The sequence below is a fragment of the Hippocampus bargibanti genome, linkage group LG16 (genome assembly GCF_051943395.1).
Source record: "Hippocampus bargibanti isolate YZ-2025 linkage group LG16, ASM5194339v1, whole genome shotgun sequence".
Lineage (NCBI taxonomy): Eukaryota > Metazoa > Chordata > Actinopteri > Syngnathiformes > Syngnathidae > Hippocampus > Hippocampus bargibanti.
Genome location: NC_142749.1, coordinates 12523064 through 12551057, shown reverse-complemented (window position 1 = coordinate 12551057; position 27994 = coordinate 12523064). Strand labels below are relative to the sequence as shown.

General features: G+C 43.7%; 1 protein-coding gene across 2 annotated transcripts; it reads right to left on the bottom strand.

Moving 5' to 3' along the window:
* Positions 1 to 21: 21 nt before the first annotated feature.
* mtus2a (microtubule associated tumor suppressor candidate 2a) lies at positions 22 to 27989 on the bottom strand. Of its 2 annotated transcripts, none has more exons than XM_089016525.1 (16): positions 27930 to 27989; positions 17750 to 20004; positions 17431 to 17662; positions 15250 to 15498; positions 10014 to 10178; positions 9291 to 9389; positions 7706 to 7872; positions 7425 to 7550; positions 6823 to 6889; positions 5726 to 5940; positions 5517 to 5622; positions 5356 to 5429; positions 5179 to 5277; positions 4792 to 4911; positions 4591 to 4691; positions 22 to 4254 (listed from the first exon to the last, which is right to left on the bottom strand). In XM_089016525.1, exons 2-16 carry the CDS (start codon positions 19724 to 19726, stop codon positions 3777 to 3779), a joined length of 4275 nt encoding a protein of 1424 aa, XP_088872651.1. In that variant the 5' UTR covers positions 19727 to 20004; positions 27930 to 27989; the 3' UTR covers positions 22 to 3776. The 2 variants fall into 2 exon arrangements, with proteins under 2 accessions (XP_088872651.1, XP_088872652.1); XM_089016526.1 differs by having other exon boundaries at positions 4591 to 4688.
* Between the last annotated feature and the right edge of the window lie 5 nt (positions 27990 to 27994).

Genomic DNA, 27994 nt, shown 5'->3' with positions numbered 1-27994 from the left:
TTTTTATGGTTTTTCTTGGGGGGGGGGGTGCCGAGAAAGCGGTAGTCAGACCTCTCGCAATGTTTTCCCTTGCACAACAGCGTAGCATTTGCCATTTGTACAGCCGCTCCCACTTGCACCTCATATTACTCCAGACCCATATAACTTGGGAATTAACTATTTTTTTCTGGTGGAAGAAGAGCGTCTAATTTTTCTTACGCTGCATTGAATGTTTATGTAGTCCTCAAACTCAATATTCTGTGGGTCCTGGAATTTGAGTGAAAATTACAACAACAAAAAAACCTGCCACTGGAGTGGACAGATTTTTCCACGTTTGGCAGTGAATATATGTTAATATTATGAATGCCATATTTAATAAGTAAATGTACTTTAAACAATTTCATCAAGTTATGTCCAGTTATACCAGTCTTCTTTTGTTGTTTTGACTTCAAGATGGCGCCGCGAGAGTGGCTGACTTTCCAGCTTCCTGTATTGTTTTTCTCCTCCTTTCTTTCCTTTCCTTTTCCTTTCATCACTTTGCTGCTGTGAAATGTAAAATTCTTCACTGCGAGACTAATAAAGGTAAATCCAATTCAAACTTTTAGCCCTGTACATCAATCAGTACTGAAGAGGCTTGACGTAACACGAGTTCACTTGCATTCATTATCGGTTTAAAAAAAAATAAGAAACACCATCAAAATTCGAAAAAGAGCCAAACAGACACAGGCAATAAAGATGTTTAAGTAAAATTTTATGTAATTTCTATTCTAGAGTCTTACAACGGGTGATGAATGCAACCCTATGAGCAATTCCTAATTCGACCCAGCTGTTTTTAAACGACATTCATCAAGTAGGTCTGCAGGTCTGCCACACTTTCGAACTTCATGTTGCCCATCACAATGCAAGAAGTTTCAAGAAGAAGAAAAAACAAAAAAACGACAAAACATGCTTCTACTACTTTGTCGCCACACTAAGACACGATCGAGTTTGTGGTAACTATATTTACATTCAGACATACAATTCCTGCCAGAACAAACACATTCGTTGCCTCGGGATGAAATCGTGTCATTTACCCCCACGAGACTTGGAAAAAAGCCATGTAGGGCTTTGCAACAATAGCGTTTACAAATGCATTCCTTGTGTAAAAGACATTTTGTCTCATTCCGGGGACTAAGTGCTACATATCGACATATTAAATGGCTGCTACAAATGCAGTGTTGTTGAGACGAGAGGTCCTGTTATGTTTCATCAAATCACGTAAATGATAAAAAATAGTCATTACATTTTTGCATTCACATTCAAAACGAGATAACAGATGTCCACAGGACACACCGGCAGGGTCATTTGTAGTTGTTTGTATTATATTATTTATTGTGCTGCAAAAACTGTTGTTGTAAACGATATACTATTTTACACCTGAAGTGACCCTGAAGCACAATTATAAATCATTGAAAACACAGTGACTGAGTGACTGGCAGTTTTCGTACAAAAAAACATTCTCAAAATCATCGAAAAACAATCAATCAAATGCTTAGTTTCGCTCGACATTCCTCTGCTTAAGAGCGTTAAACCCTGTCTCCCAACCGTTCGAAAAAACACACACAAAAAAAACACGTAGTTTCTCGTCACGGCACAATTTGCTTTTTGTGCCCATTAAAAGTGCTGGTATGGTTAATTAGCTTAAACTTTTTCGGTTTGTTTTTGAGAACGAATAGGAGGCGGGGGTAGAAAAGAAAAGGGCAACACTAAAACAACGTGTCACTAAATGCTGTGAAACGGGTTATTGGGTATGTTCTGCTTAAATCTAATAGTATTATGCATCTGAACAAATGGGGGCTCTAATGAATCGTTTCTTGCATTTCATGTACCGTTATACCAATGATGGAGGATACCCACCCCCCTGCTGTAAACGACTACATTACCAATACCCTTGCATAACTCTTTCACCCCCATTCTTCTTTCCAATATTGTTTATTTACAGAAGTTTGTTTTTATGCAAATACTAAACACCTGTCATGCTCTCCAGCAGGACACGGATGATGTCAACGGACAGAAAATCAGGATCTTGTCTTGGTCAAAGCACCCCCCCTCATGAGGACCCTAAGACTGAAATGTGAGTACATTATAATCCTGGTTTGTTTCTATTGCATTTTGTCATTTGAAAAAAAAAACGTACATTGAGTAGAAGCTATAAAATATTGTAAAGAGGTTATTGGAACATGTAAAGGAAAAAATCCCTGATTAATATTTGCACCCCTTGAGACATTAGTGTTATTTAATATAGTTTAAAAAACGTACTGTGTGTTCTGATGAAGCAGACACATCATAAATCGTTTTTGCTTTCAAAAATTCTTTGAGGATGAGTTCAAAATAATCTTCACAAAGAGGTAAACTGAAGTTTAATGTTGAGGCAGTAGAGCCCAAAAGTTACTATTTGGAGAGGAAATGCCTCAAAAGATCTGTCAAAAATCTGTCATCTGACATTTGTCAAAAAAAATCAGTTCTGAGACTTTGGCTCAATGAACATTGACATGATTCACTGTATGCTTTGTCTGATAAGATTTAGAGGTTCAAAGTTTTAGAGGTTTTCTGATTCTGAAACGGTTTGTAGCTTATTGACCAATTATTCATTTGACAACTGTTCCCTGGACCATTCATTTCCTTTCTAATGTTAGCTAAATAAATAGACAGACCACAGCAATAAGACTGGAAGACATTCACAGTGCATGCGTGCTTAAATAGTAAAATAAACAGGACAAATCAGTCTGAAGCCTCTGACACCTGTTGGGGAAGGTGGAAGGGGGTTCACGGTAAGTAGTCGTCCAGGCAATATTCTTTTCAGACGTAGTATCAGAGGCAAAATGATGTCTGCGTGGAAGGGAATTTTGTGACGGCGTGAAATACGAGATCCAGCAAAGGTATGTGAAAGTGCATCGTGGATAAAAGCCGTATTTACTGTTACGGCGCTACTGTAGAAATGTTGCCGATGACATTGTGAACTAATTTCAGTAGCGTTTAATGTTGTGTCTCAAACGCGAGACCGATTTCAATCCCCACATCGTGTGAATGTATTTCAATGTGAAATTAATTGCTCATAATTATCCGGTCAAAATCATAATTGATGTTAAAATATTAATTGTTACTGTATATATAATAATAATACATTTCATTCATAAGCGCCTTTCAAAACTCTCAAGGACACTTTACAGTCACAGGATATTATTTTTCTGCGGCTGAGCAGCGGCAGCCACACGCGCGAGCGTTCACTCAACTCCGAACTTGAAAAACACTTTAGTTGGATCACTCTTAAATCACAATTTCCTTACACTTGTTTTGAGTTCCTTATCTGCATTTGTGGACAGATACCACTGTTTTTTATGCAAATGAAGATCTTCCCTCAAACCAATTAAAACCGGCAAATAGTTAATAAACATTGACAGACCTTTGCTGGTGAAACGGCAGCAGTAAAAGTGCTTTGCTGCGGATTTATCTTTGTAAAACAGAACTGACAAGCTTATCCCGGTGGAAGTGTGTAACATATTTAATTGCATTTAAATGCATTTGGATTCTGAACACTATTTTTGTATTTTATTTTATTTTTTGCTCTTTTGTGCTGCTTCCTCTCTCTGCAGGAAGTGACTTTACATTGTCATTATTTGTGTTGCTCCTGTACATCGTCTATACAACCACTGAGCTAAGTAGTCTTGCATGTTTGGGAAAAATGACCTTTACGTGCAAGAACTTAGTGTAGCCATTTGACAAAATCATTTTAAAATTGAAGGAAAAATGAAGGTTTTTTATCTCTGCAAAGTGTGACAAGCTATCGGATTGCGATTGGCCGTTGCCCTGTGAGTAGGCGTGCATGGCCCCGGTGAGTGATTTTGATTGGTAGCTGCCCTGTGAGTTGGTGTACCTGAGCCCGGTGAGAAATTCTGATTGGCTGGTGCCCTGTGAGTGGGTGTGGCCGGGCCAGGGGAATAATTCTGATTGGCCATGTGGAATGGGGAGTTGTACTGCGGCTGCTGGGGACAGCCTTGGCAGTGGGTGGGAGAGTGACATCCCAGCGGAGGAGCAGGTGAAGAGGACGAGAATAATGTGGATGACGGGATGGGGGAGGTAGAGAATGAGCGATGGAGGGGGGAGGACGAGGGAGACATCAGGGGACTGGTCTGAAGACGCCACAGCAGCTCCTCGTTGTTTCGACTTAGCCGCTTCTTCTCTGTGCTCTCTTTCTCGACCGATTCCTGGAGGTTGGCGTTCTCTTCTGACAGTTGCCTGTGGGAGCAGTGTGATCAAAGACTGTATTTTAAGTACCGTATTTTCCGGTGTATAAGGCACACTGGAGTATAAGGCGCATCCCCCATTGAATGGTGTATTTTCAAAATGTTTCCATAGACAGTATAAGGTCCACTGGATAATAAGGTGCACCATCAATAAATGAAAAATATTTTCCAAATATAGAAGTATATAAACGTTTTCAAATGTTAACGTTGTGGCCCAATATTACTTCACATATAAGGTGCACCTACGTATAAGGCGCAGGGAGTTTATACCACCTGCTGCATACCCATTCAGACAATATTTGCAAGTAATGCGTAATACGTGTTTTACCGAGATAAGGTGAGGTTCCTTTCAATACGAGCTTTCAGATCTTCATTTTGTTGCTGAAGAACCTGGACTTTCTCCTCCAGGAACACATTCTTTTGGGCCTGCTCAAAAATCAAAACCCCAACCAAAGCAACGTCATTCATTCGACCGACCTATTCAACAGCGTATCTATCGTCATGGCAATGGCGGCCTATTTGAGCCTACCACTTTCTCCAGGTCGGAGATCTTCTGCTCTTGCTGGTGTATTTGCTGGTTTTTCATTTCCACAACCTCCTTCAAGCTTTTGAGATCCTTCTCAATGTGCTGGTATGGGGCTAAGGCATCCTGTTGTGTGGGAAAACTCAATTCAAACACACCTCAAACATGAGACGTGTTTTTTTCATCCATCCATTCGAGGGTCCACAGAGACTTCAGGCTCATTCAATTGTATATACAAGCAAAAAATGTGACTTAGTTGAAAAAAAATGGCTTACACTGGGCTGAATGGACTTGTACGTTCTGATTACATTTGAAAGAAACATTCATTGTCTAACCAGTCGGTTGGCGTATCAAAGCGGCAATGGGCCGTCGCAAAAGACAAAAAAAACTTACAACAATCTGTTCGTCTGTGCTCTTCCTCAACGCCTCTTCAAAGCGTTTGGCTTTGTCCCGCAGGCTGTGGTTTTGAAATGTGAGCGTGTCCACTTGATCCTTGGTGAGGTGACGTGCAGAGAAAAAAAAATCTTCCACCAGCTGTGACTTCAAAAGCAGTATGTTGTCATCGAGTACCTGAAGAGAAAGCCTCAGTTTCGCAAAATCTTCCTCCATCAGCATCTTGTGCTGCTCGTGCGCTTTCCTTAAATCTGTACGTGATTGACAGCGAGGGAGAATGAATTTGCGTTACTTTGAGAAGGTCAAATTGCTATTTTCAGTATGACCTGCAATCATACCTCTCATGGTTCTGGCATGCTCTTCATGCAGCGTTGCCATGGTGATGTTATGCATTTCTCTGAGCTCCCGAATGACTGCCTGGTGGTGAGCTGACATCTCCTCCACCTGGCACACAACACCAAATGAGGACTTTCAAAGACTTTTTGAATTTTTGCTGAAATTCATTTCAGGATAACTCATGATGATTTTTTTCCTGCACTTTTGTCACCTGCTCCTGGTGCTGGGTCCGAAGTTCTTCCATTTCCGACCGATGCTCCACCTTCAGGTGTTCAGTCTGGGCCGCGTGACACTTGCGTAGGCTTTCCTCCACGGCGGCCAGTTCCGCTTCCTGCTGCGACTGCAGCTGCCGCAGTTCTCGTTCAAATGCCGAATCAGCCGCTGATTTTTCCAGCTTGAGTCTTTCCCAGTTTGTGCAGTTGGACACTGAGCGGGAAGGATCAGTTTGTTGCATTGAACGTGCATTCATGGAAGACTCACCTTTTGATAAGCTGTCACGTTAAGAAATGTGTTTTAGAACATTGACATTGTTGCCATATGGAGAATATTATTCACAGTGTTGACTCTAAATGTCTGGTTTTGTCAGGTTTTTAGACCCCTTCAAATTTCAGTGACGGGCCATGGATTTCATCGCTAGGCCTTGAGTAGTGCTACGACTGAATCAATCCAGACTGAAAAAAGTGTGATGTTATTTACGTCTGACATTGACCAGCGGCTTCAAGAAGGTGTTTTTTGGGTTGTCAACTGGAAATCAAGATTGGTTAGAGAAACAGTTAGATAAACAAATTTGGTGCGACCGGGTCCACAGAACTGATTGTGGTGAAGGCGTCCAGGTAGATTTCTGACCCTGGTAACAAATGATGGCTGAAATGTGATTGGTTGAATGCTTAAATAGGAAAACACGCCTGGAAGTGGTGCCACAGGGGGAATGTAATGAGAGAAAGCTGAAAGACAATTTTGAATTATTGTTAAGAATTCATGAACAAAATATAATAACCATCAGTCCGTGATTCAGATATTTTTAGGCCAGCTGAGAAAGCTTTGCAGGCATTGACGGTCCGGCACTGCCACCAATATGTTGATGCCTTAAAAGCTACCACAAAACATATATATATATCATTTATATGAAACCCATAACTTCCACAGGAATCATTTTGTGAAAGTTTACCAACCCGTAGTCAGTGTTCAGTGTTGCCAACTCGGCAATTTGGTCTTGACACTCGGAGTATTCATTGGTTAATTCTGAGTGGTTTGCCTGGAAATTTGAAGAACGTGACAAAGACAGGAAAGGATAAAGTGTCAACTCACCCAGTTGCTCTTTGACCATTTGTATTTCCCGGAACAAGTTTGATTCATTCTCTTTGGTGACTTCATTCTGATTGGGAAGGGGGAGGAAAAATAGTTTAAATCATCAGCTGGCAATACGGGTGAATTGCCAGCATTTCCATCATCTCATTGACATGAATGAATGAAGGCATCAGAAGTGATATTCAGCTGCTGCCTATTGTACTTTTACAGACAGCAGGGGGCAGCGATGGCCTTCTTTTGTGAGCCCACACTTGAACGAATCTTCATATTTATCTGTACCAAGAGGCTTGTGATTGCCGCACTCAGACAGCAGCCATAAAGAGCGTCTGGTCACCTCACAGGTTAAATCATTCCCAAGGACTCGAGAGGCTGCAGGAGGGAAGCTTGGTGGCACACTGAACTCTCCCACAACCTCCCCCGCAGTCACAAACTCTCACCCCTCATCATCATCATCATCATCATCATCATCATCATGCGCTCGGAGGAGATGGGGGGGGGGGGATCTCACCTCATCGTTAAATACAGCATGTGCTCTTGAGCTGCCTACATTTCAGTAAGAGTAGCTTGTGTAACACTGCGGCGTATACAATTAGCACGGTCACCTTGAGGCAGAAATGCTGAGTGGTGACGATGAAGGCTTCTAAACCCAAAGAGGTCTTCCTCAGTTCTTCTTGCAGGGCTCTCAGTTGCTTCTCTTGCTGTTCGCAGCGTCCACGCAGCCTTTCCAGCTTATTGTGACAGAAAACACAATGACATCAATGCTTTGGACTCGCTGGGAGGGCCTCCATCGTTGCTCATTTCTTTAAGAATTTCAGATGGAGGACACTGATTTGCTGTGGCGACCCCTTGAAGGGAAAAGCCGAAAGGAAAAGAAGGAGAAGACCTCCTGACGTTGTTCTTCGTTCTCTCTCTCCTTTGCTTTCTTTTCTTCTTCTCTTATCTGAGTATCGTCCTTCTCTCGCTGAAGCTTCAGCGGAGGACCTCGGCGAGGGGAGCCAGGGGCGACAGACCCTCGAGCCGGTCCTCCTGCAGGTCGCTGGCCTGACTGGACTATAGAAAGGGCAAAAACAAACATGGGGAATGAGAATCATGAATGCCAGCGATTGAATACAGACGCTCCCCAACTTACGAACGAGATCTGTTCCGAATGGTCGTTCGTAAGGTGAATTTGTTCATAAGTTTATTCAGTGCTGTTTTGTATGGAATGTATGTTTCAGGTTTATATAAGTATGTTTCAGGTTTATATAAGTATGTTTAAAGGACAACCTACGTCTCCGGACAAGTTGTGTCCATAATTTGTAAAATGGCTTCAAATGACTTCTGAGCGTATTTTAAAAAGATTCCACCGCATATAGCTATATTTTACGTTTTAAGACTCGCGCTGGTTTTGGTTACGCCACTTCTTCTGAGTCGATTGACTCCAGCCATACACAGAGCTTTCCAGTCATTATATCCTTGTAAACATTTCCTTCGAATCTGCATAAATTCTTCATTAAACTGATAAGTATCATCTAAGGAAATTTGGCCGACCCCCTGCTCACAGTTGTGTTCACCTGATAAATGACACAGTTAATTGAATCTTGGGTACAGAAAATCTCATGATTAATGTGATCGGCTAATGGCCCAGATGCAACATTGCATCAAACCCATTTTTGGCACAAACAAACTCACGGCAGATATGAATAACTGAATGTTGAGTTTTAACAATGGTGAAAATGAAATATGTCAGCCATCTTGACATGTGGTCGCCATTCTCAGCAAAATAAATCCATATTTTTCCCCTGGTGGCAAGTTTTGGAAATAGAAATTAATTGATGACAACAAACATCAACAAGTCCAAATAGAATCAATCGCAATGCCGCATTAATCATAACAATTGGAAACGGCGCTGCACACATGGACTGCCTCGACCTTATCCCTCAGTCAATTAATGCATGGGTAGCGGTCTCCATGACAACCAGGGGCCGGGATTGGGTGGCAGGGGCCCAGATAATGAGTGAAAAATCAGTTTGCGGGAGGTGGGGGGGGGGGGGGGGGGGGTGATACGATGAAATGTCCGGGGAAAAGAAGCGAGGAGGAAGGGGGACGGCAGGATAGCCATTCAACGATTTTAGCCTAAGGAGCAATTTAGACAAAGGAATAGCATGGAAAAGCGACAATTGGACACACGTGCATGAAATTGTACGTGTATGTGTCTTCTGAGAGGGGGGACAATCATGCAAAGAACAATGGCACAGTCAGCTACTTTTGAGCTGGCACACAATCAACTTCCTCTGAATTCGATCACTATCTCAGAATCCGCGTCAGACAAATGCTTACTCTCGGGTCGAAAACAAAGAGTCAGCAAATTTGGGAGGAAAGCGTAAAGAAGGGTAAATGCAGCCAGGCTACTTCTTCTGGTAATTGGATGGTTTATCATGACTATGATAGGTTAACTACAAAACTATCAAAACTACAAAATGACTGACCTGGTGACTGAGGCTTGGGCGGAACAACTGCCAGTCTCTTTGGGGAGGATGGGAGGGAACGCGTTACCTCTGAACTCCGCTGGAATTCCTTTCTGCCAACTGTGAAATGACCAGCATGAGGGAATCATATCATGAGAATACATCATTTTTACACTGTCCTCGTTACTACGCAGTTTTGCTTTTTTTAAGTCATTCACTGCCACACGTGCAAAAATGTGTCCAATCCAGTGCCAGGGTTTTGTCGTTTTCAATCAAATTCCAGGACCCACAGAATATTGAGTTTTTGGACTACATAAACATTCAGTACGGCATTATAATAGTATATAATATAGACTCTTTTCGTTTATCAGTAAAAATAGTTAATTCTTAAGTTATATGGGTCTGGAGCTAGAAATTAGGGCGGCTGTCCAAAATACAATGCAATACATTCATATTGGTTTATATAGCGCTTTAACAACAGCTGAACCTGGAACAAAGTGCTAACATGGAAAAAAAGGAAATGATATCCCCTTGTGGAAGAAAAAAAAATATTGCCAGAGGTCTGGCCATCGTTTTATCGGCAAGAAAAAACAAAACCAAAATGTGGGAATGGCGCTCTGTCATATTTTCAATTCCCAAGTAAATTCAGGAATGGCAGTGAATGAGTTCAGGTGGCGTGAGAAGAACAATACTATCAATGTGGCGAAAAACAATCAACTATGAAAAAAAAATTGTTTGACTGACCCCCTGGGGAGCTTCTTGGTTGAGCGGGCAGGTAGCGGCGCGGCAAAGCCGGCGTGGACGGTGGCTGAAGGCTGACGCTGCGACATGGCGGATCTCTTTGGTGATCTGTCGATGCGCGGGCGCCGGTCACTCGATGGAGAGGAGGGTCCTCGCTGACACTTAGACCTGGGACAGACACATTAACTCATTTTCGCTGATATTCTTAATTGATATTGATATTTTTTGGGTATCAGAATTACAATGTAAAACATTGATTTATATTGCGCTTTAATAACATCTGAAGCTGTAACAAAGCGCTTAACATGGACAACTATCTTATACAGGACATAAATCAGTCACAAAGATAGGAGAAAGCACCAGGGAGTGAAACCAAGATCAAGTCGGAATCATTCCGACTCAAATTATTCAATAGCAGGGATACGAAAGAGATTTGGTCTTTGGTTTTCTAAATGCGGGCAATCAACACCCTGGTTGTGTAATCTATCAAATAGATAAACACTGCCTGTATCTTGTTTATCTACTGGATCGATCATGACATGATGGCGGCACTTGTCACACAAGTGCGTCCTTGTGTGTGACAACGAAGGGAGAAACAAGCAACTGTGAGATTTCGATTTAGCTATAATTTGTCTCTTTTTAGTGTATGCCGTAAGACGTTAGACAAGATGGTTGAAGCGCTGAGGGCAGCTCGGCGACAGCATTTCCACATGTGGCATCAAGGCCCCGTGTGAATGATAACAAGAAGAGATTCGGAGGTTATGTAAAGAAACCTCACCGCTTGGCAAAAATAAATTAAGGATTTCACCACCGCTTGGCAAAATGTCAGCCGAGGATGGATGCAAGCACACGAGAGGGGAGAGTAAATTGCAAAGAATAAAGCAGCCGGGCCAAGAGGGAAGCAAACAATGTATAAAAATAAGAGATGAAGATGGATGAGGTTGCCGCTCGGATTGGAGCCAGTGGCAAGCTTCTGCTCATATGTCAAAAATGAAAAACTGCGGGGATATGAACTCATTCACTGCCAGACGATGTGCAAAAATATGTCCATTCCAGTGCCATGGTTTTTGTTATTTTCACTCAAATTTCAGGACTCACAGACTATTGAGTTTTAGGACTATATAACTCATTCAATTCAGCGTTAAAAACATTAGATGCTCTTCTTTAATTAGAAAAAAAATACTTCTTTCATCAGAAAAGAGTTAATTCCTAAGTTCTATGGGTCTGGAGTTATCTGTGATTGAAATGGTGGCGGCTGTGCAAAATAAATTACAATACTTACATATTGATTTATATAGCGCTTTAACAACAGCTGAAGCTGGAACGAAGCACGATCATGGACAAAAGGCAAATTTTGCCCCTTGTGGAAAGGAAAAAACTACCAGAGGCTATGGCCAGCGCTTTATCAGCACTCAAACAGGAAAAAACAAAACCCGAACAAATACGGGAATGGTGCTCCACATCATGCTTTTCAAGTCCCGAATAAATTTAGAAATAGCAGTGAATTAGTTTAAAAATGGGTCGGTTCGAGATTGATTCATTGGTACGGGGTCTTTGGTGCTGTCTGTTTAACAGAGCTAGGGAGGGGGAGGTTCTAAAACGGATGTCAGCTCCATTCTGCGCTGCGTCTCACCCATGACACGTCGTCCAATTAAACCGGGAGATCGAATTCAACAAGTCCCTCTAATTTGTTCCGCTTATCAGTCATATCCGGGAAGTTTTTACTTCCTCAAATCATCTTTCATCTTCATTAAATGGTTGCAAACTTCCACGGTCCTCGTCAAGAGCCCGTCCTGTATTTCTGAAAGGCTGTTGATTTCCTCTTAAGCCACGATTGAAAATGAGCAGATTGAAAAGTTCATGTTGGGATATTATGCCAAACAGGCAATTTTACACCCCTGAAATGTTAATAACTGGGCATATCTCCACTGCATATCTGCAGGAAAGGCTTATGAATCAATGCATGCATGCCATCGGCAGTACTGTGCATGTGGGGGTGGGCCAAGGTTAAAGCTTTAAAATTCATCGGGATCTAAATGTGATTTGCGACTGTACTTGAGCCTCGGTGAATGCAAGCGATAACATGACAAACGCTTGCCGACGCCGTCATGGCTGCCGCGATAGTTTTTCCTTCCTTTTGCTGCCAAGTGGCATCCGTATCTAATCGGCCATCTCGCTTGCTTTTCATCTCGTGTGCGTCTATAGGCGCACATGCGCCACTCAAACCATCTGGTCACGGTGAGCTAGCATGAGTCGCGCAACAGATCTCAGCTCGGAGTGCTGGCATCTGGGGTGCCACATCCACTCTCCTCGTCGGTGCCAGACTTTCACACACTTCCTTCCTGCGACTCTGCGTAGCATTCCCCTCATAGAACGAATTCACCGTAATATTATTCTTGCCTAAAGTGGAGATTGACTGCAGCGCTAATGCTATATTTTTTTGACGATTGGATTTTCATGATGTGAGCGGACCCCCTCCCCCAGCCCTATAACACAACCTGTCAATCAAAGTGGAATTAGCAGCCTCGCTCGCTCTCACACGCTGAAGCACCTTGGGGATGTCAATGCTACGATGAAGACTGGATTACCTTAATAGCTAATCGATATTCGACAATAACATATGCCAACGCGGTTGACATAATGTAATACTTCCATACAGTTTAATATGCACACGCACTATTTGCCAAACGCATTCGATTGCTTTTCCTGCCACTGATCTATAATGCATGTTCAACGCTAGAATTTCTGCCACCCCAGGGGGGGAGCGAATTCGAGCGTTTAGCATATCCAACAAAACGATTTTGCGACAGCTTCGCCGATCGAGGATGTTTGCCAAAACAATGACGTGCAATTTCCAGTGGGGATGTGATGAATGTGATTGCCGTTGCCAATCGGCCTTTATTGAGCTGCCTTTTACCAATTGTTTTTCACACAGTAGCGGACCATCAAGGCCTCTAAAGCCTTATCTGCTGGCCTAAAAATATCTGAATCGCTGACTGATGTTAATTACCAGTATATATTTTCCATAAATTCTTATTAAATATTTTCAAATTGTCTTTCAGCTTCATTTTCTTGCTTTTCCCCTCTTAGGCTGCTTCCAGACGTGTGATTTCGTATTTAAGCATTTAACCAATCACATTTCAGCCATCATTTGTTGCCAGGGTCAGAAATGTACCTGGACGACTTCACAATCAGTTCTGTGGGCCTTGTCGCATCAAATTTGTCGATCAAACAGTTGCTTTAACCAATCAGATTTCGAGTTGGCAAACCAAACGGGGTACCAACGCCTTCTTGAAGGCATTGGTCAATGTCAGAGTTTTTGCAAACTATGATTGGGTCATGACGAGCTAATCAGAATTTGCAAAAACTGCTCTGATCATAAGCCGCTAGTGACAAGAGCATACTGGCCAGAGCTAGCACACTGTATCGGTAGCGTGCTGCATATGAAAATATATTGTGTTGCTTTAATAGCAGTTTTGTCAACCCTCAATGGCCGAAGGAGGAGAAGGAAGGGATTTGGTTGGAGATTTACTTGCTAAAGCCATTTTCAACAGGGAGAAGAAAATTGGACATCATTGAGAAAGGTCAGTCAGTTATTTCCTAATGGTACCCTCTAGTGGACTAAATCACACCATACTTTTTTCAGTCTGGATGGATTCAGGCGTAGCACTGCCACCATTGTTTTCACACTTTCTCAAATAAATCATTCTTAGATGCCTTTTTAGCGCCAAATATTCTCTGCTCACCTATCTGCTTTGACACTGGGGATCTTCCCCTTACCCGCATGACTGAGTCTCTGCTTCATATCGTTCTATTCCTTCATGATTTCTCCTTTCCGGATCATCCGCAGCCCAAACGCGGCCTCTTTTTTTCCACGGATCAATGGTGTGAATGAGCCACTGAGCCCCATTTCTATTCTCTTTGCTTCAAAATGAGATTCTAGGTTGGTACGAGTCCCCCGACTAACGCTGCAAAGATGTGTGAAAACTCATCTATCAATCTGAGTGCTCTTTGATCAGATTTTGGAGTGCGCCGTGAGGGGAAACGTAGGCAAAATAAGGTTTTGCAAACACTAGTCCCAGGAGACACATATGCACACACACGAAAACAATGTCGAAAGAAGCCCATGGTAGTTAGAACCAATGATTACGAATGCAATGTTCTCCTTCTAATCACCATGTTGTCATCTTGCTCAGTCACTCGGAATCAAATTATTTCCCAAAGCACCTTTAGCTTTGGAAAAGATTTCGATTCTGCAGTGCAATCACTTCGAGGCGCAAGTGGCAATATCTAAAATTCAAATTCGCCCAAAGTTTTTCTTCTCCCATGACTCCTCGTCGCCACATTTAAAAAGAAAGAAAAAGAAGCTGCTGTTTTTATCTCATATGATGATCACATGGTGAAAATGCTGAATTCTTCCTCTTCTTTTGCTTATTGTTGTTAAGAAAGGGCCTCCCCCATATTGGCACACAGCTTGCACTCACGATCAACCAATGGTAGGGGAATAGAAGAGATGAAAAAAGTGCTCAAGGGAAATGAAGAGAAGTGGGATTACGTAACGGGGAAACGTGACGTACGCGAGAGCTGAGGATCTTACGTCAGCTGTAACTGGGAGAGAAAGCAAGCCAGTTATGTAGGTCACATTAAAAAAACGCATGCGGTTATTCCGGATTCAGTCCACTTTGAGGACAGTAACGTTATGGTTCTGCACATTTAATGCGGCAAAAGAAAACATGAGTCGGCAGTTGTCTCCACGAATTATTCGATTATTGAAAAAAGAAAAACTCAACTGTTGTCATCTTACAGAGGGTGAAGATGAGTGGCTCTAAAATCTTTCTTCCCGGGTCCAACGCAATAAGCCCTCGTGAAGTTGTGTTCAGAGATGTTGAGGCCGCTTTTGCTGTAAATACGAGATAATGAATGCGGATGGGGAGTGTTTATGCTAATGAGGCATAAAAGGGGGTAATGAAAACACGATGGCGATGATAACGATGCACTCGTGGAGATATCATGCTGGCAGCACAGGTTTTTTTTTTAAATGCATCCTCCGGTGTCTTTCTAGGCCCAAGCTGTTGTGCTTCACGACAAGACCGGAAAAAAAAAAATCTCCCGACATGATGCCATTTTATGGCACACAAATGCCTTTCTAGCATCTGAAGGCGGAACATTCGCTACACAACCGTTTTGCGTCCGTACAAGTCAAAAAGAACATATCTCCAAATCAATTATTGAAACTTACGGTGAACCGTCCTGCTCGGGTCACTCTGTGTGCTTTCGGTGGAGTGTGCGGAGGAAACTGAAGACACGCTTGAACTCCTGACGAAGCCAAAAGCGGCCAGGTGGCCCATCTGTAGTCGGCTGGAACTGTAGCCAGGCGGGCGGAGGCCTGACTGGCTTACTTTGGGAAGCAAGGACTTGGAGGTCGCAACCTGCGCCTGTGCTGAGGCCGGAACCTCAGGAGTCTGAAGAGTGAAAACTTCGTCATCACCTACAAAAACACACACAAATTGGCAAACTGGTTTGTTGAATAAAAGCAGAGAAGACGATAAGAATAACAGTCGGCTTTGGAAAAGTAGTACAGTATACCACGATAATTTCATAGTGAGAATCTGGATCATCTTTATTGGCTAAGCATGTAGAACACACAAGGAATTTGTCTCCAGTCAAACAGGCTGCACTAGTATCACCATAAACAAAGTGGTGAGCAGGGTGCGAAGGGTCCAGTAGGATTTTGTCGAGGTTTCACCCTTTCAATACTTGTTCTTTTTTTTTGGGGCCATGTACACAAAACGAAAGTATTGTGGTACTGTTCTAAAATCTTAATACTCAAAACCTATTGCTACAAACCTTACTTTATATCGAGCGGTAATCAGGCATTATTGTGTACATTATTGGAGCGCGCTGAATACCGCATCGCCGCGCTGTTTATCGCCAGTGCAATCGTTCATCAATTTTGTGATGATTTTTGCTCTGCGGCTGGTTTCTCTTTGGCGACTCAGTCTACAATTTTCTGAATTACAAATGCTGCTTTGTGCGGTCCCTTTTGCAGGCCGAGCGAATGGCCACTTTATCGAACGGCAGCGTTGACACAGGGTTTAAAACGCGTCGAGCAATTTGCGGTTTAGCTTGTTTTGACAATAAATCCTTCAGTCAAGCTGGTCAATCCGGGAAATGCACGTAGGAGGCAGAGAAAAACAATTTTTGTTGGACAAGAGGGGATTTTTTTTACCCACACACCCCCACATGTGCAAACACTCCTGCAGGCCTTGCAAGTTCTAGAATAAGGTTAAAACATTATCCCCAGCTGGCTCCAGAGATAAGGACAGTGATCGCTTAAGAGCCCACAACACATCCATCCGCAAGTAAAAACATTTTGTGAGTGAAAACGGAAGCTCGATTTGTGTGCAGCAGTTTCTGTCTTGTCAGCCCACTCGCCCATTTCTCCCAGTATTCGATTTGGAGAGCGCTGCTCTTGAATTCTCAGTTCAGGATCATGAAAGATAAATGTGCCAATTTCACCCCGATTCCCGTTTCTAGTCCTCCCACCCTTCAAGTGGGAAGAGACAGAATAGATTCTGACAAATATCCATTTCAACCCAAACAGCATAAATCCTGTTTTTCAACGCCGCTGAACCTGAAGCGTAAATGAGGCTACGGCTTTGGTGCTATCTCAACGGGATCGCGCCTTGTACAAAATGTTAGATTGCATGCTATGTTTGTCGGACTGGCAAGGGTGGAGGAGGGTGAGATGGATGCAGCAGGAAGATAGTGACGTTAATTGAGAGTTAAATGGAGTTCACTTCAAAACCAGCGTGTCCCAGAAGACTGAGCGGTGCGAATCAACAGAGATGATCAGAAGAAGATGGCGCACATGATAGCACGGTACAAATCAAATCTGTGTGTATAGAAAGACGTTTCCATCTGATGGAATTCATTGCACTACAAGTCAGTGTTCTCTGCTTGATTTTCATTTTATTAGACCCAGGGCGAGAGCGGTTTTAAATATGTATGGGGGCAAGAAATGGAATTTCAACCCATCAGCGGGTAGAATGATGAGCACATTTCGAGCTCCGGTGTGCCGGCGACAGTCTCACACCCCAACATCAATCGGACCGCAGGTACCCAAGGTAGAAAGTGAATTGTCCCAACTGGAAAACGGCTCGGGTATTTGTGAATTTTTGCTTCGTAGATGCAGCCTCTCGGAGTAGGACGTTTCCCCCTCAGAGCCGAGTGCATCTTGAAATCCTCCAAATGGATCAGCCAGAATTTCAGCGAATGCATTTTAATGAGCTGCTTTCATCTTGGGCCAAATTTGTCAGAGCAGTGCTACCATCTACTTACCGCTGCAGCTAGGGAAGCACTTTTTGGTGTGTTGCATTTCTGGTTACTGAAACGAAATTGGATATTTTCTTTTTTTTACCTGTGGTGTTGTGGCTCTTCTGGCTGGATCCTGGGTACTCTTGTAGGATGACAGTTGACCTCTGACCTTTACCCTTGACTGAGTTTGAAGCTGTCCTGGTCACAGCACCCAGGCCTAAACGTAGACCTCTGCCTGAACGCAAGAGACTTCCGCTCCCTCCGGTCTGAGCGGCTGTCCGAATCTGTATCGGGTCGTCTGTAGAACTCTCTTTAAAACTGGCTGATATACCGACCTAAATACAAAGGATAAAAATATCCTGATTAAGACCATACGATCTTACTCATGTAAAGTAAAAAAAGACAATCTTCCCTCTCCTTACGTCTGAGTGGCTTCCATAGAAGTCCGCCGTTTTACTGGCCAGTTTTGGGGCCGCTGTATAACTGTGCGTATGCGTTTGAGGGACGGTGTTTGAATGTCCCGGAGCCCGGATACTCCGACTCAGTAATCCTGATGGGAAAATATTGGTTTGCAGGTCTTTGTGGTACTTGTCGGAAAGCAAGTTGGAGGCACTGAGCACTGGCGACCCTTTGGTATCTTTCTTGAGACGATCTTGAGGAGTCTCTTTGAAAGAACTGGATGATGTTGCAACTGGGCCGTGTGTGTACACGGGTAACCTCGCTGGCAAGGAAGATACCTGATAAGGTCCGTCGGCAGCCTGAGGCTTGAACGGAAGATTTTTCCGGACGTAAGTGATTATTTTTGGGCGGACTCCTTTAGGTTTGGGTGAAGGAGAGCTCTCCTTGGGGCTCGAGGTATGGCTTGAATTGGGGAGGATTTGCTGGTTGTGGGGAGGTGCTTTGGGGATTCCAGTTGGATTCATGTGGGTTGGAACTGGTGCTTTCGGGCAAACGCTGTCCTGGCTCTGAGCAGATGGCTTGACATCAGGGCTGCTTCTTGAAGGGATGTATTGAAGTCCTCGATGCACCTCCTTCGAGATGAAGTGCATTGAGGTTTGCCTGTTTGGTGAACCTTGTGGCGTCCTGAGAGGAGAGCGGGGAGGCGTATATGTCCTTTTGGGACTGGAGCAATTCCGTCTGTAGGTGAACTGAGTCTGGGGTCGCTTCTCCATGGTGGAAGATTTGTAGGTGTTTGAAGTTGACTTTGTCAATGAACCTAGTTGTTGTTTTTCCATTGACAAAACTTCCTTTTTGGCTGCCTGGTTGGGCTGTCTGGATTGGAAGACTGCGTATGTGTTGTAAAGATGTGAAAAATCTGACGGTTCACGTAGGGATGATGGCGTTAGCTTTTTGTTTGACCCATTGTGAGCGTGACTTGGTGAAACCACCGCGGTGCTGTCAGAGGGTAGTCCCCTGAGTTCAGCACCCTGACCGTTCTTTGGAGCTTCACCAATTTCTGACTGACACAGGGGTCGGACGAGCTGTTGTCGCCTTGGTGGTACATGTAGAACCCTTTCCTCAAATCTACCACTTCTCCTTGGGCCATCCGACGATGACCCATTTCTGCAATAGTTTCCGTCATCCTGACTGCGAGATCGTTCATGATTCTCCTGATCACACAATGGCGGGGGGTCGCTTTCGACTCGAGCTGCCCTTCTTATAGCTTGGGTTGAGGTAGTGTTGTTAGCGTAACAAATGTTGGTCTTGGAGCTGGGCAGATTGATAAAAGTTTCGCTGCTCAAATCCAACGCGCTGGACAGACTTCCAGTGAGATGGATCGCGGATAGATTAGAGACAAACACGTTTGTTTCCGACTTGGACTGCTTCAGTCCTGCCTGACCTTTCTTGATGTTCTCTTCTTCGGTGAAGCCTGCCTTTTCCCGCTCTGTATTATGACACGTGTTCTTATCCCGCATCACTTCATCCCTCAGAGTTCTGTTCTCCACTTTGTTGCTGTCGTTATCGTTCCTTCTCGCCCTACTAGAAGTCGAGCTGGCGGTTGAACTGGAAGAAATCGACATTGGCCCCTCACCCTTACCTTCTTCTGTGCTTCGCCTATCTTCGTCATCATCATCCTCATCCTCTTCATTTGGGTTTCTCAAGAACGTGTGCATGGCCGGACACTCCACGAGCTCGATCTCTCTGAGTCCGGGCTCCGAACATTGCTGCTCAGATCCCCAGATGATCATCTTGTCGTGGGATTCTCTTTGTGACACCAAAGGTGGGAGCGAGGTCGTATTGCATCCTTTGCCTTCTGTCAATCTTCCTTGATCACTCAAAAAAGTGAATTGATTGGCATTGTCATCGCCAGTGTGAGGAAATTGGTTTGGAGCTTTGCTTGTGATCTTTTCCGCTTTCTCCACAGGCCCGTTTCCCTTGAAGCTTGTGGGGAAGCTCATTTTGGAATGTTTCTTTTGAACGCTCAAAGATACCAGGCGGCTACTTTATTAATCCCAAAGGAAATTCGGAAGCCTGAGGCCATTGATTGCCTCAGAAAGCACTCTGTTTTCCCTTCTTATTTGGTTCAGGTTTTTTTGATGCTGTGTTGTGGTCTTCCAAATATAGAGGTTCATGAATTCTTTTTTTTTTTTTTTTTACACCAGCTCACCACTCATCTTGCATTCCCTTTGAGCACGCAAAGCAGTCTGCGGTGACTCTGCATCGAGGATTATTTGATCTGAATGAGGGGAAAAAAACAGATCTCCGTAAGAATACAAACTCCGTTCATTGGGAAAATAGCTTTGAAAGCAATTTCTAAAATTATATCATTTTCTGTCGTCATCAGTGGTTAGTTGCATCGCATCATTCAAGTCTTTTAATAGCATTTGTTTTGCATCTGCGGTCACCATCATCACATGCTTAAAATGTAAAAGCAAGTCTCGAACAGGTACGGGCACATATTCATCAATTATAAATTTGAGTGAGAGAGGAAGGAGGCCTCATATGCTCTAGTTAGACTGGAATGACTCGTAGAGGCGAAAAGGAAGCAGAAAAATAGCAGAGAAAGACACTGAAATTTAAAAGACCCGGGACAAAATACAGTAAAGTCTCGTTATATCGATATTCAAGGGAGTCCGAAAAAATATCGATATAACCGGGACTATCGATATATCCGACCCTGTGTGCATGTAATTTTCTCCGTGCGTGCATAGAAATAGTATCGATATAACCGGGACTATCGATATATCCGATATCGATATAACGAGACTTTACTGTATTATCTTGCTTCACACATTTGTTTTGATCCACCGTCCAGTGCGCATCAACGGCTAAGTAGCTGCATTCCGCGAGGAGGCAAAAACATGTCGTTGTTTTTGAACAATAGCAAAGGACCAGCTCAGTGCAGATGAATCCATATTGTTTGCCTGATCTCTACAGGGGGTTAACACGCTCCTCGAACAGACCATATGGCTGACTCTACCGCGTGTAGCTCGTGTTCGACAACGGAACAGAGTGCCTGGGTTTCTTTGCAACAAAAAAATACAAAACAGAAAAACAAGAATCGTGTTTAGTGTTTTTCAGATATTGACACACAGTATAATATAATACGAACAGTACATAGTGATTTATATCGCGCTTTAACAACAGCTGAAGCTGTAACAAAGCACTTAACATTGACAACTATCATATACCTGGAAATAAAGCAGTCACAAAGATAGTACAAAGCTTGCATCTGAGATTTAAACCCAGAACTTTGTAACTGTTAGGCGGGCATGCTCACCGCAACTCAAGGCCACCGGCATAACGAACCATTTTATATGACCTGTGGCATCATGCTTTTATCAAGTTTGTTCTTTTGTCTCTTTAATTCATTCTGATAAATAAAATCCCAGTGACTCTGCATTAAAAAGGAGTCCGACTGAGTATTTGTGGTCCCAGGTCTGAGGTGAACAAGGTAGGAGCATTTGTAGGAAATATTTTCTCCACTATCCATGACATCTCAACTGTGTTGTGAGAAAGGTAAGCTGCAAAACCATAGGGAAGGTCGGGGGGTAGTCCACTATCTGTTGTCATGGCAATGTTATCGTTGAGAACAACACGATCCACCTTTGGTCTTTCGCGAGCGGGAAAGGTCAGCGCTAGAAAGAGACGCTCACACCTGAAGGTCAGTGGGATGCTTTCAAACCGACAGCTACTGCATATTTTGTACGTTCTGTTGTGCATCAACCGTGATTCGCGACGCTTTATAGGCACATCACACAGATCCAAAAATAACCGCGTTAAGACTAGGATTGTTCACAGGAGGTTGAGCCGAACCAGGCATGTTCTTGTTAGTTCTTTCTCACCCGCATCCTTAAGCCAATGAAAAACCCACACTCGTATCTCATCTAAAATCAGCGGCCAAGTTTCGTGAGCGTCTGGTCTGGGAGAGCTTTGCGCCAATATCTCAGAAAAACAAAAAATCAACAGAACAGGAAATAAAGTCCGCTTCTGGTCCTCTCTGTGTTAAAGCAAGAATGAATGGTTGTTCGGGCGTTGGGGGGATGGTGAAGATAATAGTTACAGAGGGAGAGTCATCAGAAGGCTGCAGCGACTCACGGTTGTTAATATTTCATCCATAGGAAGAACTATAGAGGGCAATTTTGTTTGGGAACGGCTCTCGCGAGGGGGGTGGTGGAATTTAATGGAAGGCAACGTCCCTCATAAGACTGCTAATGAGTATGCGGTGGATCTCGTCGATGCGACCAATGCGCTTGAATATTATGTTCCTGGAGGACGTTAGTGAGAATATTTTCCAAGAAGTTTTGTTCGTGGGTTTCTGGCGTCGTATTAGGTTGAGGTTGACACTGTATTAGATTGTCTTGAATATATTCCTGTTAATTCAATATGTGGTTTGAGTTAGCATAATGCAACGGCGACACTTTGTTGGAGAGGTGTTCTGCTTTCACATCACTATTGCCCCCACGTTCCCCTCGTAATGGCGTGTATTGCCTCTTGCAATAATACGCTCCTGCGGTTTGGCCAGGTTGCTATTCTGCCATTGTTGGAATGGTGCGGGGGGAGGGGGTGATTTTTACTTGGGGGAGGGGTGATTTTGCAGGTAGTCTGAGAGGCAAGAGCGTGAGTGAGAGAATGCGTGAGTGAGAGAATGCCGGGATATGAAATAGTTTTATTCGTCCCCACCGGATGATGCGTTAGATTGTTAATATGCCCTGGGTTTTGTTATGTTAAAAATGATAGGACTGGCATGTGCTGTGAACAGTGTTGCATACCTGAACACTGTTGTGGTTTGTTGATAAAGAAGCTTTATTATAAATTTTATGATGGAGCGAAATAAAATTCTGGATTTTTTTAATTAATTTTGCCCATTTCACGGTAAGAGCAAAGCATTGTCAGCAAATTGTGAGTAGTTTTACTTTATGTTGCCAATAAGTATTATTCTTGCTGTCATTGCCTTTTTATCAAGCATCTTCATCTTCATTAAGCCCACAGAGTTGCTTGTTCTGTAGCCACAAGCCAGTGTCTTATTGTGCCGGTCCCAAGCCCGGATAAATACAGAGGGTTATGTCAGGAAGGGCATCTGACGTAAAAGCTTGGCCAAATTAAACATCAAACCTCTCAAGATGGAGGACACTGATTCGCTGTGGCAACCCCTGAAGGGAAAAGCCAAAAGGAAAAGATGTGCTCACACACACACACACACACACACACACACACACACACACACACACACACACACACACACACACACACACACACACACACACACACACACTTGTCTCCCCTCCTCGCTTTTGTTATGGTTCCATCATCACACACGTGGACATTACAGCGGCCATTTGTCTCTGGCACTTTGCTTTATTGCCCGCCCCCCAATAGCAACCCCCCATTGGGGAGAGCAGACAGCTTCGACACAGCGTGGTTCCAGGGGTGAACCATGCTCGGCACACATATACACACACTTTCCACCCGCGCCCCCATCGCCTCTCCTCCGTTTCATTTGCACTCCCGACGTGTGAATTCCAGCGGAGTGAGGAGGAATCGAAAGAAGTGGCATAAACGGAAAAACCGTTGACAGGAACGTAATGTATGGCGGCAGTCGCTCATGACATAATTAGATTTAGCGCTGTGGTTACATCAAAATGAGGCTGCCGCGGTTATCCTTGATATCAACACCCTCTCGTCCGTTACCGCACACACACGACGGTGTGCCTGCATGCTCGTAATTAATCTCTAATGACTACCTTTTCATGCATGTATATTTTTGGCCATTTTCCCATGGCTCAGAGGTACGTGAAATGCATGCGTTTCTGTGACAGCCTGCCAGCCGCCGGATTCTAATAGAATTTCCAACAACAAAACACATGCCTATCTTGTCGTCACGTGTAGAAATCCCCCTCCTGAAACACATTGACTTTCTTTCCTGTTTTTCTTAGAATCCACCAGTAGGATGAAGCTTAGCCAGAGCACCCGTCGAGGAATAAGCCGGTCTTAATCACGTAACCATTCTTCTTCGGTTTTCTCTTTCAGCTCTGCTAAACAGTCAAAGACACAATAAGCCTGAAAGAGACACAATAGAATCACCAAACGGGGGGGGACCTATGGTGTTTAAAAGTGCAGGTGAAACACGCTCTGGTGTGCAATGCTGTGGAAGAGCTCGAAAATATTAACTCATTCGCTGCCATTACCGAATGTATTTGGGAATTGAAAAGTGTGATGTGGAACTCCATTCCTGAATTGCTGGTGGTGCCGACAAAGCGCTGGTCAGACCTCTGGCAATGTTTTTCCCTTCTACGAGGCGGCAACAATTGCCTTTTGTCAATGTTCGAGCTTTGTTACAACTTCAGCTGTTGTTAAAGCGCTATATGAATCAATGTGTACGTATTGTATTTTGTACAGCTGCCTCCATTTCTAGCTCAGATAACTGCAAACCAATATAACGTAGGAATTAACTCTTTTTTCTGATGAAAGAAAGTTTAAGGTTTCTTGCGCCAAATTTAATGCTATGTAGTCCTTAAACTCAATATTCTGTGGGTCCTGCAGTTTGAGTAAAAATGACAAAAACCCTGGTACAGGAGTGGACATCATCTGGCAGTTCCTAACTTAGATGGGTCTGGAGTTGTATGAGCTTGAAATGAGGGTGGCTGTCTAAAATACAATGCAATACATACCCATTGGTTTATATCATGCTTTAACATCAGCTGAAGCTGTAACAAAGCGCTAACATTGAACAAAGGGAAATTCTGCCCCCTTGCGGAAGGGAAAAAAAACATAGCCAGAGGGCTCACCAGGGCTTTATCGGCAGTCCCAGCAAAAAAATGCCAAGAAATTTGGGTGTGATGCTCCACATCATATTTTCAAATCCCGAATAAATTTGGGAATGGCAGTGAATGAGTTAACATAATAATACAAAATTAATGACAGGGAGGCTGACACAATCAATTCCATATTCACCCGTAAAGCAACCCTAATAATCCCCCCTGGCCCCTCTCTTCTTCTCATTTCCCTCATATTCGGATCTTTTTTTTGTAGCGCAAGTGAATTCATTCATTATCACAAGGCGGGGCGCTAACAGGATTTGGGGTCAGAGTGGGTGTTCATACCTCTGATGAATGAGGAGAAAGTGGAAATCGGATCATCTGCAATAAAAGCTGATTTATATCCACGTTGCGCACGGGCGGGCCCATGTCGCCCACCTGCTCAAAATGCATCGGAAAATATTCAAAGAGCAGTAATCGGATTTATTCGCTCAAGTGAGATGAGGAATTGCCACGGCTGGTAACCGAGCATGCAGGCAGTCCATGCCTTTTACACGTCTGCTAAAAATAGCACAGTCATTAACACATCTCTAAACAGGTAGAGCTATGAAGGAGAGACGCGGTTTAACTTTGTCAAGGGGCCACCGACGCACAGAGCGAGGAGACAAAGAAGAAAAGAACCTAGCGTGCACGCCAAAAACCCTTCTGATGAACGGTACTTAACCTTGATGCTTTTGTTACGTATTGCTATTACCAAGTGGGGCAATTGTTCTCTGGGTAGGCAAAAACAAGTGACACAGGAATGTAAATGAAGCAAAAAGAGAATGCAGCGTGCAATTCAATGTCCGGTTTGTGCCTATGGATTTATTGAGCCCGGTGCGACCACAATACAGACGGAGCCTAAAGCCCCGCCGGGTTTGTTGTGTGTGAGAAATTGTCTGTTTCTCCCCTGTACGGTGGCTCTGCGTTATTAGCAAAGCCCATCCACACCTTAGCAAAACCATTCGCTCTCACATGGCTGCATGTGAAGACAAAGAAAAAGAAATGTGGAGTTGATTCAGCCATTAACTCATTCACTGCCAATCACGAATTTATTCGAGAATTGAAAATGTGACGTAGAGCGCCATTCCCAAATTAGTTCGTTTTTTGTTTTTTCATGCTTGGTTGCCCATAAAGCGCTGGCCAGACATCTGGGAAAAAAATGGCCTTCCGCAAGGGGGCAGCATTTCCCTTTTTTTCCATGTTAGCACTTTGTTCCAGCTTGAGCTGTTGTTAAAGCGTTATATAAACCAATATGTATGCATTGCACTGTAGTTTGGACAGCTGCCCTCATTTCAAATCATATACCTTCAAACCCATATAATTGAGGAATTACCTCTTTTTTTCAGATTGAAGAAGAGAGTCTACGGTTTCTTACACTGCATTGAATATTTATGTAGTCCTAAAACATATTATTCTGTGCGTCCTGGAATTCAAGTGACAATGACAAAAACCCTAGCACTGGAGTGGACTCCAGTGTTTTTACACATCTGGCACTCATTGAGTTAATATGTGAGAATCTGCTTTTTGCAGCGCGATGAAGTTTCCCTTTCGCCCACGCAAAATGTACCAAACAGCCAGACACCAAATGGGAAATGTGCAGACAGCGTGGATAAAGAAGACATTGTGCTTGAGTCGCGTCTGTTATTCTAGGACGGCCTAAAACCTTGAAGGACAGGTGCTGCAGAAAGAACGAAAGGGAGAGAGCGTGGTAGAAATTTTCTTTCGAGCTTTGTGATATGAAAGTGTGTCAATGGAATGAGCAAGTGGCGGTGAAGTACTGGCTCTGTGGGGGAGGGAACGTTGGCATATGGCTCGGTGAGGGGTGAAAGCGAATCATAGAACCATAGAGAAGTATTTCTTAACCTTGTTAGAGGTACTGAGCCTAACCAGTTCCTATGCACATTAATCGGAACCCTCCGTTCGTGAAAAATATATTATTAACTCATTCACTATCATTCCCAAATTTATTTGGGAATTGAAAAGTGTGACGTTGAGCGCCATTCCTGAATTTGTTCGGGTTTTTGTTTTTCTTGCGAGGGGTGCCGATAAAGAACGATTCAAAGCACTGCCACCTCTATTCCACTCCTTTCACCTCATTGTTACTCTCTAGCTTTCCCCTTATCTCTCCTCCTACTCTCCCACCCTGTCTCGTCCTCCAAAATGACCTTGAAGGTCACACCGGCATGCACCCTGACAACCTGTCTCACTTGCCAAGTCACATGCGCGCAGTAGTGCCTGTCATGCAAGTTGCTAAAAGAAACAGACTCTCGAGCCCCCTGGTAGCTTCACTGGCAAAGATCCGCTGAATTGATTGCTGTTCAGACATTGCAGAGGTCAGACATAATGAATCAATCGGCATCCCCGCCGGTTGCGCAAGCCAAGGCCGTAGGCGACCGCACTTTGAAGGGGTGTCAAATCACACATGGGCGCGTTGTGCTGATAGTGGCGAGATGCAACCAATCGCAAGGCACTCCAACGTGGCATCGGTTGACAACACGTAGTTCAAAGCAACCCCCCGACACATCTTGTCATCTTTTGGACCGATTTGGCTCTAATAATTTCACCCTGGAAGAAATGCAGTCCAAAATCAGAAGCATTATTGCTCTCCTTTGTGCGCACGTGCAGTTCAAGGACAACCTGACCGTCAGATGACACTCAAGAGGTGGCCAGCTGCGGACGACATGATGTCCTCGATGTGCTTACCTTTCCTTGACCCTACCCCTCCCCTTCTTCTTCTTATGCCTGCAGTATCGGTCTAAAACAGACAAAAACTAACTGAAAGCTGCATTGGATTGGACGTGGCTGTTTGTTGATAGAAGAGCTCCCGACAAATGGCAATTTTGAACCAAAATAGAAAGGTGTTCCCAAATGATATCTGAATTATTCAGAATCCGGTGAATCTGACTTGAAAAACGAGAGTCAAGTCAGCACCAGAATCTGGCGATTGTTTTTTTTTTTTCAGTTTTAAATTTTAACAAACCATGTTGTTTGTTTACATATCTGCAACAATGCCAGAGATTCTGCTTCGTATTATTCCCCGCCGGTGTCATCCCTGTGTGCGGTGCAGTTCAACCTCAAGCTCTGATATTCTACACGTGATCATTAGCGACGTGACCCGCTGCATCCATCACGCCTGCCCTGTCTGACCTCATGTCACTCCACTTTTACAGTCCCGTCTGCGGCTCCGTTTACTCGGATCGACACCAATAATCCCTCCAACCTTCTTGCACCACAACTAAAAATAATTACAAATCCTGATCATGCAAATTTTGTCGGCTACAGGAAACCCATTCGATGAACCAACTCATCAACATGGACTTTATCCAACTGTATCGTAATGACAAAAATAATCACGATTTACCGTCTGAATGCACTGCCGCCAGGAACACGTGTGTGACTTGCTCTCTTCCCTCCTTCCGGCTGGAA

Coding starts and splice junctions, on each gene's coding strand:
- mtus2a (XM_089016525.1), bottom strand. CDS start 19,726: ATGAGCTTCCCCACAAGCTTCAAGGGAAACGGGCCTGTGGAGAAAGCG. Junction 6,890..7,424: donor CTCAGCATTTCTGCCTCAAG/GTGACCGTGCTA, acceptor CTTCCCAATCAG/AATGAAGTCACCAAAGAGAA. Junction 5,430..5,516: donor GCATGCCAGAACCATGAGAG/GTATGATTGCAG, acceptor AATCACGTACAG/ATTTAAGGAAAGCGCACGAG.